Here is a 19,586-nt window from a genome sequence, read left to right as displayed (position 1 = left end):
ATTGTTGTCCTTATTTCAAGTTATTTGCAGCACAATGGCTTAATCAGAAAGTAGTGTTACAAAAACAGTTATGTTATTTTAAGTAAATTACTCCCACTTCAATCTATACATTTCCTGAAACATTCTCTTGTCTCAAATTTTGAGTCACTGTATCATTACTAAGCACAGGCAGTGAAAGAGCATTCAAAAGCAAATGGTGAAATGATGACAGAGAGCATCATAGACAACTCTATGCAAAATTACAGAATAGGTTTCCACAGAGGCATAGCATGTTTGCTATTTCTATAGAAAGTTTAAACTAGAAGCCACTGACGGGAAATACTATATTTTCAAAATTGTTATTTCATAAAAAATATCTCTTCCTATTTTCAAAATTCAGTTTTCAAATTTGAGTTCAAAAAATTCAATTATTTTACCAGAACCTCATAAGAAGGGCAAGTATCACTTTGAACTGGTCTACCTCATTGCAGATGACAATTTCTGTAAGCAGAATTTCTTGTTGATGCTCTTCAGGAAACTATAATAGTTGCTTCACATACCATAGCTGCTGCAGCACAGCCTTTCCTCCAGGGCACTGCAGGTGTTCAGCCACTATATAGCTTATGCAAAGGGAAGCCTGATAGAGTCAAGGCTATAAATTCTGGAAAAAGAGGCTCTGAAGAGATAATAGGATGATACATAAAGGCTTCATATCCCTGCCTGTGGCAGCTAGAGGAAGAAATTTTGAGAAGATACATGTTCTTTGAGATAATACAGTATTATAAAGATACAAAGAAAGTGTGTTGGCCACCCTTTATTTACAACAATAAAAACTTGCCCTGCTGATGTGTTAACCTTTTCTCCTGATGTCACTGGAATGAAATATCCTTCTATTCCTCCTCTGGCTGCATCCTTCTTGCTGAAGGCACTGACCCAGCACACTTTGTCTGGTACTGAGGCTCTGACAGGCAGAACACATCCAAAACTGAACAAAGTTGCCAAGTTAACAAGGCCAAAATGAATTTTGCACCTTAATTTATCTTCTGTTTGGGACCTTGTGACTAAGTTTGCAATGATTCCAAAATGGCACTTTCAAAATTTTGGGTGAACACCACACACAAACCAAAGCATTAGTGTAAAGAACTCTCTCTACATTGCTATTACCTAACTATTAATCTTTCCTTGCAAATTTTGTATATTCCAGCCAGTCCGGCTAACCACATTTGCTAGCTAGGAGAACCAGACTGAACTGATTAAAGCATGGTTTTCTCTGACACAGTCTTCTGGCATGCTTGCCATCCTTCTCTGACACTGCCTGGAAAGCCCCATCTCCTTCCTGACGCTACCTATTTTACATTCACAATATTCTACACTCCTAAACATGGTCTTGGGAAAAATTAATTGTTCTCACTCCAGATGGAGCCAGGGATATTCCTCAAGAAGCAGCTTCCCTCAATTTCCAACAGGGATTTTTCCTGAGTTATTGTTTTTCTCGCCATGCTTTTCTTTAACAATCTCTTTTATTTAATGGCATGTATTCAGGCAGGAAGTATACATTTCAAATATTTGCATTCACACCGGTCACCTAAAAGACAGGTAACTTCCTAAAACCTGTTAAAGGCACATAACTCCTTTCTTCACACGGCACTTTTGTTGCTGACTTAGAAATCAACACAGATGCAGAAGGTGGAATTAACGTCACCAGTTCTAGCATTCTAAAAATCTGACATTTAGCCTAACTTAGTCATCAAAGCTTTATCTATATGTTCAAGACAGAGTTAAGTACCTCAAAAAAAAAAAAAAAACAGCAGCAGTCCACTCCACCTATTTTAGGTATCTATGATGTTCTGTGGCCATGGCTGCCTTCCTCTCCACTGACTACACAGGAACTCTACATGATTAGCTCCAACTAGACAATTTAAACACCTACAGTGAGGTAAAATGAAATTATTAGTTTTACTATATGAAGAATGACAATCTGGAAACATAAACCATTTCTCTCTTATTTCATACTATTTTATTCCTTTCCAAATCTTTCAGAACACAGCTAGATCCTTCCAATCACAGTCACTTACTCATTCTGGTCCACTAAACAAATTATACTTCTGCCTAGAGATTCATACATACAGACACACAACTGTGTAGGCACAGTGCAACTGCAGACATCTCTGAGACATTCTAATGGTTCCAGAGCACAGATAAATTTTTTCCAACTATTTGAAAGCAAAAAATAAATACGCCTCATGGTACACATACTGGAAAGTGGGCAGATACAATCAGCAATATCTGCATACCTAGGTTGCTATTGAAGCCCTGGTGGTGCCTACTGATAAGTATGAGTTGGGAGGAAGAAAGACACATAATTGCTCTTATCTATTAGCACCAAGTACACTGTACGCACACCACATGCTACCATGTGCAGTCCCCAGAGGCCAGACGGCAGTCCCCTTTTCCATCAGATTCACATTTCATCATGGGAACATCTACATTCAAGAGCAGCATACTTTATCTCTGCAACTTAGATCCAAGAGTGAAACCCCACACACCCCCCTTGATGATGAAGTATTTGCTCAGAATTCATACCAAGATCCTGCACTGACTCCTCATAAACCTGTAGATCTTTAACCAAATCTGCCTGATCATTTGTTTCAGGTAACCTAAGATACTGATCTCCTTCCATGACCATTACATCTCCTAGGTGTAAAACTGCTGATCACCAGGGAAATATTGTTAAGTACAAAGAAGAGAATCCTCTTTGCTTATTAAGGTACAGCACCCACTTGTCCAAGTTAAGACTACTCGGAATACATGGCATTAGGTATTAGCTGCAGGCAGATGACTCAGTCCTGGCCTGGGTAACGAACAGGGCATGGAAAACTACTGGATATGACATGAGAAGTTACCAGACATGACAACAGAGTGAGAAGCTGATGGGAGTTACAGGTAGCTTTGTGAGGAATGGCCAGATTTCACACACAATTAAGAGACAGTTGAGTCCGAGATGACCAAACTTCACAGTTAGTTGAAGGGAAGTACTGGAGTCCTGTTGGGGAGTATTGCAAGGCCAACAGTGCCCAGGTAGCTGTGACAGTGATTCCAAATAAGGCCAGGATTACTGAGTACCAGTATCAAAACCACCAAATTTAGGTATAGATGTAGAAAAGCTGAGACTAGTGGGGAAAAAAAATAAACCTAACTAGGATTGAGTTGTTTATTCTGGAGAAGACAGGGAGAGAGAAGGGAAGCACAAAGTCAGAGAAAAGGAGAGTCATTAGAACTGAAAGGGGATAATGCAGATCATGAGAAAATAGTTGTATGGGGGTACCCATCAGGAGCCCTGCACTTGAGCACCACAGCTGGACCAGTACAACAAACCAACCTGTTGTTCTGACTATATCACAAGATTCAAATCTGCTTGTGCAGTCAGAACCACCAGGGCAGGTGCTGCTTTCCCAGGCTTGCACCCAGGTGGATTGAGCATCCCAGTATTGCCATGTCTGTGTCTGTTACAGGCTTGATGACTTCAGTAACTACACACCATTTCATAACACACATCTTATTAAAATGAAATGCCAAATTAATTTCTTTGCCTGTACCTCCCAGAGTCATATCTTCACATATGCACAAACAGAATAGTTAATGAGGAAAATTAATTTTCCAAGCCTGTTGACCTGGCATGTTGGGAAGAGCAATAGACTTCTTAACACTGGGAAATGTTCATACTACAGGGATCGTGACCATGTAAATATATAAGAATGTAGGTAGATAACTTCAGAGAAAACACTTCTTTGCCAGCCTTCAAGAAGGAAGGAAATATAGCCTTTGTGGAGGTATGACAGACTTTCTGGAAGTCCACATCCTAACACAGAAATAAATTAAAATACAGTCTGATCCTCTAAATGTCCATACTCTAGTCTTCACATTAATCTCCCAAATAGCACCTGGCAGTCTGTCAAATCTCTCTGTTCAGTGTTTAGTAGCTGCAGAATCAGGTTTATATATTTTCTATTGCTGTTATTAAAAAAAACTAGCTACATGAACTAAAGGTTTAAATCCTAAGATGACAAGTAGGGCTTTCCATCTTCTACAGTAATTCTGTCTTGAAATAGTATTTTAAAATAGTATTTCAACACTGACGCAGGGAGACAAGTAACAAAATTCACCAATGTATTAAGCCATCTGGATGAGCTTACATCACATTCCTTTTGAAATATCAACACACTACTGATATGTGCTATAAGAATAAATTTCCCACCCTCTGATATTTGTAGAATTGACTCCACAAAGGGTTTTCCCATCCGTATTTCTTGTAAATAATGCATCCTCTGGCCCTACAGCATGCATGCCAAAATCCTTAGCAACATCCAGTCAAACCTAGCTCTGTATTCTACACACTAATGTTCTCCATGAGAAACCACCTTAAAGCACAACAGAAGAAATGCATACCCCAAAATAGAAGTAAAAGGTGTTCTGGTGAAATAACAGCAAAATCAGGGCAAAGCAAGGTAACAGTAAAGTTCTCAACAAGAATGCCACATACTAGAAAAATATATAGAAAACTTCTGACCCATATGTACTGTAAAATTTGAAAAAAACTTAATTCAATACAAACTTTGCATTAAGACAGCAGGATGTATGTTCTAGTCAATTACATATCTATTGACAGAGATACTCTTTAAGTTGTGTAACTCACATTGCAAACTAAAAGCACTTAAGATGTCCAAGCATAATATTTTATAGGCAGTAACAGAAGTTGCACTATCAGCATTGAAATTTTTTGCAATGTTTTGTTGAATTATTCATATTTTAATATTTGATCCTTTTTAAAGCGCTTCAGGTTTGACCATGTGCTAAGATACTTGCCTGGAGATTCAGCCAAGCACCTGTAGAGCTCCATGCTCAAATTTTCTGAAGCTTGATATCTGACTTTTTTTTAATTTGTTTTATTTTAAAACACTTTACTTGTTTTTAGGAACAGTCAATAGCAAGTACCTCTAGTTATTTTTTGACTGACTTCCTGGCATGCATAACAGCTTTTATCACTGCATGCTAATTAAGACACAAGTTTTCATCTCTTATGATCTTTCTTGACACCCTTTGCCTTAAAGCAGATAAAAGCCTTCAAGCCACGTTCATCTTAATTTTTCACACTCTGCTTTTATTTCTGACTTCTGCTATAACGGTCAAATTGACAAGAGATACTCTATTTATTTGTCACCATTATTCCATTGCATTTGCTTCCAAACCCAAAATTAAACTGTAACTCTTTTGGTCATAATGTACATCCAAAAAACAAATTAAGAAATTAGGCTTCAGCATAGTCCCTCATGAACTTGCCAGGAATTTGGGATTCCCCCACTTCTGATTTAAGCAATAAGCTTCATTACAGTTTCCTTTGAAGAGAGTTGTTTGTTAGAGAAATGTGTTTCAGAGCAGAGCAGATAGTGTACTGCTATATAGAGGACTACCACATCCCAAACACCTGTTAACAAACATTTCCCACGCACAGGATTTGTGCAGTTGAGCCAAAGTCAGAGAGAACCTGACAGACAAAAGGTATTAGAGTTGTATTATTCAAGCCATTCAATTTTGACATTGCCTGCACCAAACCTAACTGATGTCTGCAAGCCTCAGGTTTTTCACTTAAATTTTTTTTTAGGTGAAAGCGATGTAAAAAGTTTATTTAATTTACTCCTACCTGTTGCTCCTGAATACAGTCACAGGAAAGTTCCATTCAAACCACAATTAAGCCTGATCACTTTCAACTGTCACTCTATAAATGCATTTTTTTTCTCTCTAAAGACACCAAATCAATTTTAAATTACACCTGAAAACACTCTGCACATCTATAAAATTTATAGAACAGTAATAACAGGCATTTTAAGTATCATATGAGAATTTCAGCACATAGGTGAAGCTTTCCTCCCTACATAAGTCTATTTGTTTACAACTCAAGAAAGTAATGGACACTTTGGATTTCCTCAGTTTTCTTGATGGCACTTGAGCTTATGACTTTGATTTCCTTGGGATGAATGTAACATATTGACGGCAAAATTAGCAAATAGACTCCCCCATACTTAGCTAAATCCAGATTTCTAATATTTACATAAAGGGTCTGCATGGAAAACATTATTTTGTGAACCACTTGAAAGCTACAGGATAGAAAACACAGTGAAATGTGGCATTGTGTATCAGTCTTACCTTTCAGCCTCCCAATATTTGTCAATCTGTATCAGATTTAAACATAAGTTCAACATACGTACACTATACAGTGTATTTAAGTACAGTAATTAATTTTCCCTCTATCTTCAGCGAACATCAATTTTAATTCCTGAATTCACCTGGATTCCATTGCTTCTCACACGTCCACTGTAGCGTTTCAGTATCAAATTCATGAACTCTACTACTGTTATATCATACAAGTTTCAATTTCAGAATTATTATTTTGGTCAATAATGCATGAAGCAGAATATAGCTGGTACCTGACAGAGTTGGGCAGACTTGCAAGCAAAGAGACTCAGGTACTCTTTTTGTATATTTAAAAGATTATTTCATGTGACAAGAAGCATTAGAGGAACATCTGATGTATAAAAAAAAACATACCTATTAAATTTCAAAAACTGAGAAATCTTAGGAAGTCTTACAACTAACCAGCCATACTGAAGAATGGAAGTCTTTTTTTCTCCTTTGGAATAAAGAATCTGAAATCTGCTCAGTAACAGCATTCGTTCCTACAATGCCTTTAGGAAGAAATGTTGAGTTAATTACTCAATTAGAGCATATTTACTTTGTAATTATAATGTCATGTTCAGTCATATTTAATTGTTTTTTCCAAAATACCCAAAGGCAACCATCCACATCATGGGCAGAAAACCTGAAAAATTTAAGATAAATAACAATACCTTTTAGAGAAGTGTATTTTAAACATATGATAAAGCATCCTTTAAGGTTTGATGGATCTCAAACAATATCTTCCTTGAAACAATTAACTCTTAAGATTTATGTACAAGATGCAAAGAATGTTCCCATGGGGTTAGTCAGAATTTTTGGTCATTTCTAGGTCTGGTTTGTAAACTGCTAAATCTCCAGTCACCCTTAAGAATTACTTTATTCTAATCTTCCGGGTTTTATCAAAGCAACGAATTTTTCCTGTCTCTTAACTGTGCTAAGTTTGTTGGTGTCCAGCTGTGGAGACTGATGAATCTTGTGGATTTATTTTATTTCCTTACAGGTGCCAGGTTAAATACCACCCACCTGCCCCCTCCACCACACACAGACAGACAGACAAGGCTTTAACTGGTACTCTGGTAACTCCTCCCAGCTGTTGAAGGAGATTCAACTTGCTGGTCTCTTTTCATGGATTATGAATGTTTTGCCTGCTGAAACAGCCACTGTGATTTAGAATTTAATATCTGGGACTAAAAATACCACACACAGAGAAAAAGGAAAAGTACAGAACTCCTCTGTAAATACATAGTCTTAGAGTTCCTATATAAGCTTCTAATACCCCAGAGAACATCCATTAACAGTTATCGCAATTTTATTTAGTCCATAGGGAAAAAGGGATGTAAACCAAAGTTAGGACCCTAATCTTGTTTGGATTCAAGACCTATAGCCATCACTCCCGTGGCGATTTTATGTGTGGGTATATATATCCCAACAGTAAGTAATTAAATTCAGCTAAACGTTTGTAGATTATAGCAGGATTCATCTATTGACCTGCTGTATTAACATGTATTAGAGCAGGGGTCCTCAAACTACAGCCCCTCAGGGTCCTCAATCCAGCTCCCGGTATTTACAGACACCACCCCACCCCACCCCCAACCCCCACCAGGGGTTGGCGGGGGGAAACCAAGCAGCCACAGATGACTGCCTGCCATTTCATCCATGTGCCGGCCCCCTGGTTAAAAAATTTGAGGACCCCTGTATTAGAGCATTAATGTGAACGACTCATAGATTTCTTCTACCTCATCATTACATGTGCCAGTCTCTGTAGCCACAATTCTGCATGAAAGCTATTCTAGTACAGTGCAGGAAAACAACCCACTTACAAACACAGCATGTCTATCGGAGCAATTGAGACTCCAGGCAGATCTCATCTCACCTATAAACTTTGACAAGATTTCTAAAAACCAAGCGAACTACTCTGAAACTCATGTGATGCGTGGAGGCAGAAGTCCCTCAAGTACTTAATCTCACGGGTTCCACAAATGGCTAGCTACTATGTCTGATTAAACACAGAAACATGGTAGCAGTTTATCTATTGGCTGGTATATGTCATTTAACTCTCCATCTTAAAATATACACATATAAATATATAGAGTAAATATTAGGAAAAAAAATGTTGATTTTTGTGTTTGCTTTTTAATGTGACGGTAGCTAAATACCACAACAGGCTGCCCAGTGAGTTCATGGAAGCTCTGTCCTCAGAGACATTTAAGATTTGGATCTTCAATGGACATGGCCCTGAGCAACTTCATCTAATTAGACCTGTTTTGAGAGCAGGGCATTGAACTACCTAGCCTCTGCAGGTCTCTTCCATCCAATCCCTGCTCCTTAGAATTGCAATTCTTTGCAGTGAACCACTTACTATTGAGAGCAGTGTCTCCTAGAACTATCCTTTCTGGGAAACATGCCTGGGAAGGTGACATACAGAGCAGACCACCTTCAAAACCATCATCAGTGGGTTCCCCTCAATCTAAGCTTCTCTTGAAGATGAAGCGTGCTAATGACCTTTCAACTGTAGATCATAATAATTCAACCTTGGTATCTTGACAACTGCAAATATGACAAAATAAAGACAAACTGTGATCCCATCAGATCTTCTGTCACTTTCTATGACACATATGTTAATCTTTTCTCCTTGTTTTTTCCCCACCCCACCATGGACTGTCAAATTCAACGATCCAAACCATACAACCTCTGAAGTTATATTTAGGTTTCTGGAAGAAATCTAGCAAGGCCTTTTGTTCTAGAAATCTATACACACAGTACAGTGACTATTCCAGTGGAAAGAGAGCTATCCTGAATCTCTCTCAGACCCTTAATGAAGTTTATATCACTCTCATCATTGTGTCCCATTCATAGAAACTGACAGAAACTCTTTTGAGGACTCTTTCAGACAAAGATTTATATATACTATTGACTACACCCTTACTTATTCCACAACAACTTTGCAATAGCAACAGGTGCCCTTGTGATCATATAACTTCATCTCTGCATTTCAGAGCTCCCAACAGGAGCACTCTGCCACCTAAAACTATACCTACTCTTTGGCAGAAGCACCTTAAGCTCATCACCATCTTCTCTGCACAGAAGACTGACTGTGACTTCCTCTTCCATAAGAGAAAAGGGAAGGAGGAGCTTAAACACCCAATGCCTTTACTCCAGTAAAGTAAAAATACTCATTATTTTTAAAAAAAAACTTCCATTGGTAAGATTACAAGGGGAAAAAAAAGTCACTTTTGTGTTAGTTAATAGATGAACTACATTAAAAGGAAAAGTATTCAGTTGTAACCAATATGCCTGAATGGTTAATACTGTCTTCTTTTCTTGAAATTGATTATGCTAAAATCCAATAATAAACATTTTGATTTATATACTTTCTCTAAAATTCATCTCATCCCCACTATCAAAATAAAAAACAGTGTTTCAGATAAATGATTGACTCAAATATATCGGGTTTGTCTACAGTCTTAAATTAAAAAAAAAACACAATTGAACCATTTAATAACATTATGTTTTGTAAAGCATATATCTGCCACTGATAAAAGCTTTCTTCAGTGCTGATCTGATTTGTTGTTTTCAATAATTTAAGAGGGACTTTTACTGCAGTCACATCTGTTATGTTGGTTGATAGACAATAAATTTAGAGAACACATTTGCTCAGAAGATCTTGTATTTGCTGTTCCTGAACTTCAGTAAGTCTGTTCCCTTGAATTAATTCCCAGAAAGGGTTAAACAAGACAGTTCCTAACAAGTCAAATGGCCATTATGACAATTCATACTCCCACGAAACCTAAATTTAAGAGTGATTGCCATTCAGGTGAATCCTATCTGAAGCACAGATGTAGACTCATTTTCCACAAAAGTGAAAGCAAGCCAGCCAAACCTAAGCATACATAGTTATTATATTGCAGTTATATGACACGCTTTCTAAAGTGTTTTGAAGAAACAAAACAGAAAGGTGAGGACAAATAATTAAAAATAAGTATCTCGGTAGGCTACATTGATTCCACATGGCAAGGGTGTGTCACATCTGCTGCAGTGAACTGCACAAACGTTACCCAAAAAATATATTCAGTTGTGGAGCAGAGATGCAACCGAGAGAGATTCATAAAGGTGTTTTCGTTGCAGAGCAAGCAGTAGCTAGGTCTTCACAAGTAAGTGCTTGTGATGGCAGAAGCTCACAAACTTCAGGAAGAATCAGTCAATAGGAACACTGATGACCTAACCCAAACTGGTCTCTATGACTGGAGACAATTTCAAAGAAAACCTTTCAAAAGTATATGCCTTAAATTCCATGCCTTTAGCAAGACACTTAAATACTCCTTTTAAGGCCAGGAAATAGTCGAAAGTACTTAAATACTTTTCTGAAGACTACTGGCAACTTTCACAAGTGCGTGCAGTGCACTGTATTATGCAGAATGTTTAAGTACTGTTATTTAACATTACATTAAATATTTTTACATTACACTGCTATTTCATATTATATTGAATTAAATGCTTTACACTTACTGAACATTCCAAGTACTTTGAAGTAGAACATCATACTTTATAAACACAAGCTTTTATTGTTAAATCCATCAGGGTTGGCATTTTAGTGCTGCATTTTAAAACTGATTCAGATTTTTTTTCCCTTGAAAATCCTGAAGATAAGCTGTTGCATTATTTATGCCCAAAACTAATGCCTATTCTGACAAACGTTTACAGCAAAACGAGAGCACAAAAACAAATACTTAAAACCTAAGGCTTGGTTTGCTAATCTGATCACTTTGTCACCATGGAAAGAGCATGGTTTCTCCTACACGTAAAAGCATGCCCCTAAAAATATTACAGGAAATAAAACCGGCATTCTGAAAATAGAGCAGAAAATTAAAGCAAACATCCAACAAATTCTAGTCTATATCGCCAATGGTTTTGTCTTGTAGCACAGCATGGGACTAATTTCAACCCTTCAACTGAAATCAGCTGTAAAGTGTACACAACCATCTCTGTATCAATACCTGCAAAGTTAAGGGGAATATTTGTGGGCTCGACCCTTGCTTCAGGTCAGAAAACACATTAGGGACTGTGCCTGTGCCTTGACCCTCTCGCTGTCAGTAGGCTTCCGAGAAATAACGGATATACTAATTAGTTCCTAATTTAACAGCTGCAGAAGATAAAAGGACTATGAAAAGACTCTCTTACAGGGAAAGATTTCAAGAACAGAGTGCGTGCAGGTTAGGAAAGGAGGTTGCAAGAAGACCTAATTACGGCTGACAAATACCCAAGGGAGTCCTTTTCTACGAGCAGCAGGTAGAAGTCTGTTCAAAATACACGGTAAGGACAAAGCCCAAAGTCATTATCTGGAATTGCAGGAAGGGTGGCTCAGGCACGGTATCAGAAACGCCTTTCCACCCAGAGAATCGGCACTACATGGAACAGGCGACCTATCGGGGGCTCCTCACGCCCAACGAACCGTATCCCGGGATAGGTACGCACCTGTCCGTGCTACATCTGGCCTTCCCTCCCTCCCGGCGGCGCGGGCGGCCCCGGCAGCGCTCCCGGCAGCGCCCCCGCCCGCCCCGCCGCCCGGCCCGCGGCCCTGCAGCGCCACCTCCCGGGAGAGGGGCGCCGGGACCCCCGCCCGCCCCCCCCGGAACTGCCCGCCGCGGCCGAACGGCGGGTTTGTTGCATTTCCGGGCTGGTCACCGCATCGCACCGGGAGACATCCCGCCGGGCGCCGGCGTAACGAGGTGTGCGAACGAGGCGCAGCTGGGAACTCGCAGCGCCAGAGGCCGGGGTGACTCATCCCGGTGCCTCCCGTGAGAGGGCTGCGGAGCGTGGGTTTGCAAACCGATTTTCCATTGCGAGAGCAAGTTCTCAAAGTATTATGAGGGAGCGCATTAATGATGCCCATCTAGGATTCCACCCCATCCCACATGTGCATTAAATGGGATGTAGTGAGTTTTGAAAGCTTTTTCTGGTGCTTGTCGGGTGGCTTTTTAAAAATATCTGGATAAACACATGTTCTATGGTAATAATGAATAATTAATTGTTATAAAAATACATTCCATTGTGTAGCAGAAATAAACACTGAAAAGCATCTCGGCATCAACAAATAATACTATCGCTCCTGCATCTTTGTGCGATAGAAGACTGCAATGAAGACACAGTAGACTTCTATTTCAACATCCAAAAAAATGAGGAAATTCTTATTTCAGGATGAAAGGTTTTTAGTTCTACCAAGTCATAGTCAAAAGTGTAAAGCAAGTATATCACAAGCCTACCCAAACTAGGAGTGAAGAAGTCAACAAAGCACTTTCAAATACAATTCCTCTTCCCCACAGTCCTTGCAATCTAATGGCTTCTAGCACACTTCATTTAGCTAAGCCACTGTTACACCAGTTCTCCTGAGCATAAGGCTATTCAGGTGGACTGGTAAGGGGCTAACTGAGAACAAATACGTGCAGAAAGCAACTACCAGCCAAGGCCTATCTGTGTCAGTCACATTTGAAGAACAGATACAAATTTGTCTTGCATCGGTTGTACCTGGAACATTCACCTTGCTACCAGCAAATGAAAATAATGCAAGAGTAAGGACTTACCTAAATCAACCCCCCCCTCTTATAGCCAAGGAGCAAACTAGGATCACAGACCTAGCTTTACAATCTATTCCTCTTTCTTATCTCTACCTTGCAACTGGGAATCTGTGGTTGCTTTAATTACTCCATTCCACATTGTGATTGGTTTGTTCCCATCTCCTTGCCACCAGGTTTTCTTGGCTACTGATGAATTTAACATTTCAGGTGCTGTTTGCACAAAATAAAAATAGATTGTAAATAATGGCAGCCTGAGCACTATCAGGGAACAGAACTTTCTTCTACCCAGCTGATTTTCTGTTTGCTTTAGAAGTTGCTTTCACCTGTGAGTAATGACACTCTGCATCAAGTGACAGATGCAAAACTGTTCCTCCAATTATATAATCACTGCAGCTGATAAGGAGGGAGCTGGATTTAGGTTGCCATAGTGTTGGTATATTGCTATGGAGGCTGAGCTCTTCGTCCACTTTATCAGCTCTAGTCCAGGAAGACCAGCCCAGTTATGACTGCTGAATGCATGTGCTGCAGACTCGCTCCCACTTGGAAGGAGCACTCTGGATTAGGGGCTGCTTCCTTTCCCCTCCCACCTCATTTTGATAGAGTGGCTATGGTTAGGGTTGCTGGGTGTTTTGGTTTTTGTTTGGCTTTTTTTTTTTCTCTTTTTAATCTGTATTAATGGGAAGGAGGGTGGTGTTATCTCTGAAACCCACTGCTCCCCCACCATTAAGGGCTGCCACAGTGCTAATGCATCACCCCAGCTACACCCTCGGCCACCTCTGCAAGGGGTTTGGGGGCCCTTGCCAGGCTGCTGCCCCCAGCACCCTCGCACCCAGAGCAGGTGTGCAATCACGGCGGGTGGGGACACGTTTGCAGGCTGCCAAGCTAGCCCGGGTCGAGGGAGGGGCTGCCCTGTAGGGCAAGGCCGAGGGTGAGGAGGGAGGTGAGGAAGAAGCTGGCCGTGGCTGGGGGGTTCTGCTGGCAAGGGAGAGGCAGCCCGCTCCCGCTGGAGCACTGCTCCTCTCTTGCCGAAGGGAGGGAATGGAAATGGCTCTGTCTGCTCTGCAATACCGACGTGTGTGTGCAGCCAGGGCTGGGAGGGGAGGGGGTGACAACATGCAGGTAACAGGCTAAAAATAACTTCAGGAACGGCAGTTCTGGGTTGGGCGGGGGAGGGGGGGGAGGCTTCTGGAGTTTGGACAAACAAAGTTTTACTACAGGGAATAGGGGGGGACATTTGGTAATGCCGAGGAGCAGCAGCACGCGTTGGTATCCATGATGCGGGCAACCCTGAGAGGAGCTGGGCGAGAAATCGCTGCCCCAAGTAAAACCCAACTTCAATTTTAATGCAGGCGCTCCCCTCACGAGGTGTCCCTCATTCTCCCGGTATGTGCGCGTGTATGGCGTATATGTGTGTAAACAGATAATTCCCCCTTCCCCTCCCCTTTCGTGTGAGAGATTAGGAATAGCGTAAGGGAAGGGCTCCTCTCCCGGTGTTTTAGGCAGCCGTACCCAGATGGGGTTAAGAGGACCGGGACGACATTAATTGGGAAAGATCCCCTAATCCCGGCCGCGCTGCTGGTTAATCTTCCTCTGACACGGACGAGCGGGCTGCTCCGCGGTTTCACGTAGCCCCCGGCCACAGCGCAGCGCCTTCGCCGGGCGCCTCTCCGCCTTAGAAGGCGACGACGGGGACTTAAAGCAACTTTTCTTTGGCCGGGGCTTCCTACGAAACATCCTTTTCCCGAGGGGCTGGGGGGGTCTCCCTGCAGCACACCCGGCTGAGGGGAGCCGTGTGCTCCGAGTGGAAACCGGTGTCAAAGGCTGCTCTGCCCCGGCCCCTCCGCCTGCCGCTGGCTGTGGCAGAGGCGGCAGCGGCTGAACTGAACCGAGCGATTACGGACAAAGGGTAGGGGAGAGAATGGTTGCTACATTCTCGGAGGTGAATCTCAGGCTTACCTTGATGGTTTTCTTCGGGAATGTACATCCTCTTGTTTTCATTGACCATTTAAAACGAGTCCAGATTAATCCCTCCGAAAATCGGCTTGGTAAAATTCAAGGAAGAATGGAGCTGTAGAATTTCCCCTTTTATTATTACCTGATTCCCATTATTGCATCAAACACCAAAAACTGATCCTTTCCACTACTGCCTCCTTTAGTGAAATTGCAATGCATCCTCAGTACATCCGGGCCCCTTCCAAGAATTTAGCACAGCACCTCTGGCTGTTAAACCATAAAAAAGAACAGGAAGGGGGGAAACGCGAGAGAGGGGGGGCGGGGGGGGTAAGCAAAAGCAAAAGCATCCAGGACAAACCTCTGAGGGTTAAATGTCTTTTTAAAATCCACCAACTACAAGAGTAAGAAAAGGAGGAAGAAGGAAAAAAAAAAGAGAGAGATGTTCAAATGCTGCTGCTCCTCCTCTTCAAAGCCATTCTGAGCGCGTTGTGTTGGCAGGGAGCTGTTTCTGCAGAGGAAGAGAGCACAGTCCCAGCCCCTTACTCCCTCCCCTCCCTCAGCGCGCTCGCTCCCCGCTCTCTTGCCGACAGACAGACACACTGAACGCTTCCAGATGTTCCAGCTGCGGTGGCTGCACGCAGCCCCCCGCGCACGGCGTTAGGAGCCGCCGGACTTGATCTGAAAGTTTAACACGCTGCCTGCCTTCACTGCGCCTGCTGGAGCCTTGCTACAGACATGACGTCAAGGAGGCGAGCTGGAGAAGTGGGGGGACAGGCGCGGGGAGCGGCGGCGGCGGGGCCGGGCCGGGGGCGGTGGCACGGCGGCACGGTGGCACGGCGGCACGGCGGCACGGCGGCACGGCGGCACGGCGGCACGGAGCCGCGCTCGCCGCCCGCCCGTGCCCAGCACCCCGCGGCAGCCGGCGCCGCCGTCCGCCGGCCCCGCTTCGATCCGGTTTCTCGGTGCTGTGGGCTCTGCCCTGCGGTTCAACTACCGAACGCGACTGTGCGCTGCATTTCAAGGAGGACGGCACCGTTTGCCGAAGCGTTACCGGCGGCATCGCGTGCGAGCGTTTAGCGAAACGGCAAGAACGGGCTGCGGCTGCGTTTGCTCCGTTACGAGCAGGCAAAGACCGGCACTGGTGGCAGGCAGCAGAAGGGAAAGAGATACCCAGGGATCAGTTGCCCAGACAAGAGGATGCACAGATGTTTAAACAGATTAATCAATCTAGGATTTGCAAAATCCTTGGTGGAAACACCAAAGTGCTCTGTTGGTATCCCACCACTTGCCTTAATTATTATGCCTGTCATTTGGCCCTCTGTAATTGAAGCCTTCACAGAGAGCAAAAATGACTTCTTTAAGATGAAATGTGAACTGAATGCAGTACATGTTAAACATATCTGGACTCTCCGAGCTGCCATGTTAAACAAGAGATGCAGAGTTCAAAAACACCCCTCAGGAACCACTGCAGAAACTGCCACAACCTGAGAAACTAAACCGCTCTGACAGCCGTGGAGGTGAATGTCTACAATGCTGTGTCCTACATGCAAATCCGTGGCTGTCAGTTCTCATGATAACAGAGTACCAGTTTAACATCACATGCATGCAATACTGCTTGTGGAACTTAAAACACAGTAGTTCTTGCCTTTCAAGTGTTTTTCCACTTCAACTAGAAAAAGAGTATTTTAAAGTTGGTAATACCCCTATAAAGGAATTACTCTCAAACAAACTTAGTGCCTTCCCTTCACATGGATTTCAGTGCAATGTATCAAATACCCGTCTCTTTTTGAGGCTTTCCCCCCACCACTTTAAATGAGCTGTCTCTCGGATGGAACTCAAACTGTAATAGAAAACACCACCACCTAACAGATTTAGGCAAAGAAACAAGAAAACAACACATCCACTCAGAACTACAAAAAGACTGGAATAGATGTAAAGCACTTACCGAAAACTGGATGCAGCCAAAGCACTTTTCCTAAAAAAAAGGTCTTTTTGGTTTCTAATAACCACCGATCATCACAACTTCTGTATTAGATGCTATTCAAAGGGTAATTCACCAACAACATATTGCCATTGACAGCATGTAGAGATGCAGCTTTGTTTCTGACTCAGGAGGAAGAGTTCCTCTGAGCAATTAAAATACTCTGTCCTCTATTCCCTAGTTTTTCCTCTAATAATGTCACATGCACTTACCCTGTTTAACTTACCAGATCAAGCAAGATCAGAGCCAGAAGTGGAATGGCAATACATTAGCTTTCATTTTTAATTTGAGTTGCCTTTTTCTTGAAAAAAAAAAAGTCCTGGCTTCACCATTATAAGAAGGACTGAACAGCAAATCCTTCGCTGCCTACATTTGTTGTGCAAATATATATTTTATTTTTCTCCTTGTGACCATAAATCCTTGCCATTTTGGATTGTGCTAACTCCATTTTTTTCCAGCCATGAGTCAACCAAGAGTTGCATGATTCACCCTTGCATGGACATAATCTCTGGGGAAGTAATTAAGGGCATGCTGATCACTCTTGTACAGAAATCAAACACCAGTGGGGCATCTGTAAATATTTCTTTTGCCCTCTTTGGGTCACATTCTCAGCTAGCTAAGGATTTATATACAGTATTAGTTAAATACTTAACATCCACATAGCCTTGCTTTATGCCAGCTCACGTATGTATGCAGCCACATACACAAGCTGTCCCTGCCACCTACAAATCTTTTCCTCTGTTCTTTATCCCTCTCTCTCTGCCAAGCTCCCACAGTAGGACATAAGTTGGGCCTATTACCAAAAATCAATTACAGAAGAAAAATAGAACAAGAAACAAGAATATTAGCTGGCATTAATTTCTTCAGCATAAATAAAATTCTACTATAACTTGAGGTTTCCTTACTCAGCAGTTCTGATGCAAATAGTTTTCTATACAGAGAAGCGGAAAGAAACCGATTGTAGGATTAAGATGGAAAGATCCTGCTAATGAAGGAGGATCAGGTGGCATGAGTGAACATCACAGCTTCCCCAAAATCATTTGTACTGTCAAAGTACACTACAAGATGAAGTCCATGAAAGCAGGTTTGGTAAAGATGTGGCATTTGAAGTAAAGGTGCTTGTAATATTTTTTTCTTAATAACATGATGACTGAAACTCACATTTAATAATTCTCTCAGGAAAGAACCCGAGGTGTTGCCCTCCACAGGAAAATTCAATGGGCCTAAAATTTGTTTCTTTCCATTCTTTACACTTTTTTTCCATTTTTCATATAGGTAGTAGAGAAGGGATTTTATTAGGGATTCCAGAGCTGCAGCTTGGAGACATCAGGGAGGACAACTGCCTTTCCCTGCATGGCCTCTGAATCCTGTGCTCTTCAATCAGGTACATTCTGGGCCAGGACTCTAAAGGTAGAACATACAGCTTAAGTAAATTAGAAGGCTTTCTATTATTTTTGAATGACCGATACTCTGAAAAGCTTTAAGGCCTTCTGAAGAGGGAGCACACTTAGCCTTCTTCAGAGTTAGATCCACACACATGCAGCCCAAAGGTGAGTATACAAGTGAGAGAGAGATCTTGAAAAAAATTGTGGAAGAATTATTCCTTTAATACAAAAAATAGTTAGAAAGTTCTTAGTCCTTGCCTGATACAGCAGCCAGCAGATTTGGAGGTAAGATGGACAGTGTAATCATCAGAAACAAGGGTATCTCACACCAGGCTGAATCTGTGCTTGTAGACTTCCTCTAAGCAGACGACTATAGATCGGACAACTGATCCAATGTATGTTCAGCCTTAAGCCAGCTCTAAAGTGGAGTTACTAGTTTTCGACCCCACAGGAATGCTAAGAGGAGATAAATTGTTCTCCAATTGCTCTGAGAACAATAGTAATGATGGCCATATAAAGTACCAAGACAGAGATTTCTGAAAAACAGCTATTTAAAGTTACAAAGTGTCAAAGATGATTTGTAGGGTGCATGATGTGAACATGCAACAGTCCATTCTGCATGTCAGGAATTTTTTGTTCTGTGTACAATGTAGTAGTCATTCCCATTTACCCAGCCATATATAGAGTATACTGGGCACAACAGCTTTTTCAAAATCCAGTATCAAAACCTACATCCATCTTCAGAACAGAAATCACCTCAATAGGTTTCTCAGGAGAATGTCTCCTTGATTCAAAAAGGGAGAGTTACTGGCATGCTGTATTTAAAGATGGGGGTAGAAAGCAGTGAGATGAAAACAGACAAGAGCATACAATAACTCTGCATTGAACTGTCTTTATAACAAAATTATGTAAAAGGCTCTTTTAAGCAATCTTAGTACTTTTAAAATTATCTAGGGTTTTCATCTGGCCTACTGCATAACTTGTCTAGCTATTTAATTGCTGTAGATTATGTTCACACTATTTTGGCAGTAATGTCTGTTACTGTAAAATAAAAAGGTAAATTATTCAAAAGTGGAAAATAAATTTATTTAACCCCAGAAACAGTATTAAGGCTCACATCTCACATACAAATGTGATTCTTTCCAGGGCCAGCTCAGAGAAGTAGTGCCAGAGTTCTTTATTTTATATTATTTTTATATTTGTCAGCTCTTTTTGCTGAAAGGTGTTTTTTTTTTCCCAGAAGATTTAAGGTTTTGCACCTCTGCCAACAGAGAAGGCTTCCCATAAGAATCAGCACTTTCTTGTACTGAAAACTATGGGATGATATTTTTTTTTGTCACTGATTTAAATAAATGGGATCTAAACAAAGTGCAATCTTTGCTTGAAGACTTTGACCTTCCTTTTTCAAAGGCTAACATGTAAATAATTCTGGTTTCTGTCTAGTGTGTGTTTCCTTCAGACCATTCAAACCCAAAGCAATAGCTT

The 19,586-nt window shown here is 41.6% G+C and overlaps 1 protein-coding gene across 15 annotated transcripts in view; it reads right to left on the bottom strand.

The window, feature by feature from the left end:
- Positions 1 to 15,433, bottom strand: part of CACNA1C (calcium voltage-gated channel subunit alpha1 C) — a 441,719-nt gene extending 426,286 nt beyond the window's left edge. For all 15 annotated transcript variants that reach the window (XM_037387928.1, XM_037387931.1, XM_037387930.1 and 12 more), the window contains exon 1: positions 14,739 to 15,433. In XM_037387928.1, coding sequence (XP_037243825.1) covers positions 14,739 to 14,787 — 49 coding nt within the window. In that variant the 5' untranslated portion in view covers positions 14,788 to 15,433. The remainder of the gene's footprint in view (positions 1 to 14,738) is intronic.
- Positions 15,434 to 19,586: the final 4,153 nt, after the last annotated feature.

The sequence above is a fragment of the Falco rusticolus genome, chromosome 5, assembly GCF_015220075.1.
Source record: "Falco rusticolus isolate bFalRus1 chromosome 5, bFalRus1.pri, whole genome shotgun sequence".
NCBI lineage: Eukaryota > Metazoa > Chordata > Aves > Falconiformes > Falconidae > Falco > Falco rusticolus.
The sequence above is the reverse complement of the archived record's forward strand: the minus strand, read 5'-3'. Positions and strand labels throughout refer to the sequence as shown.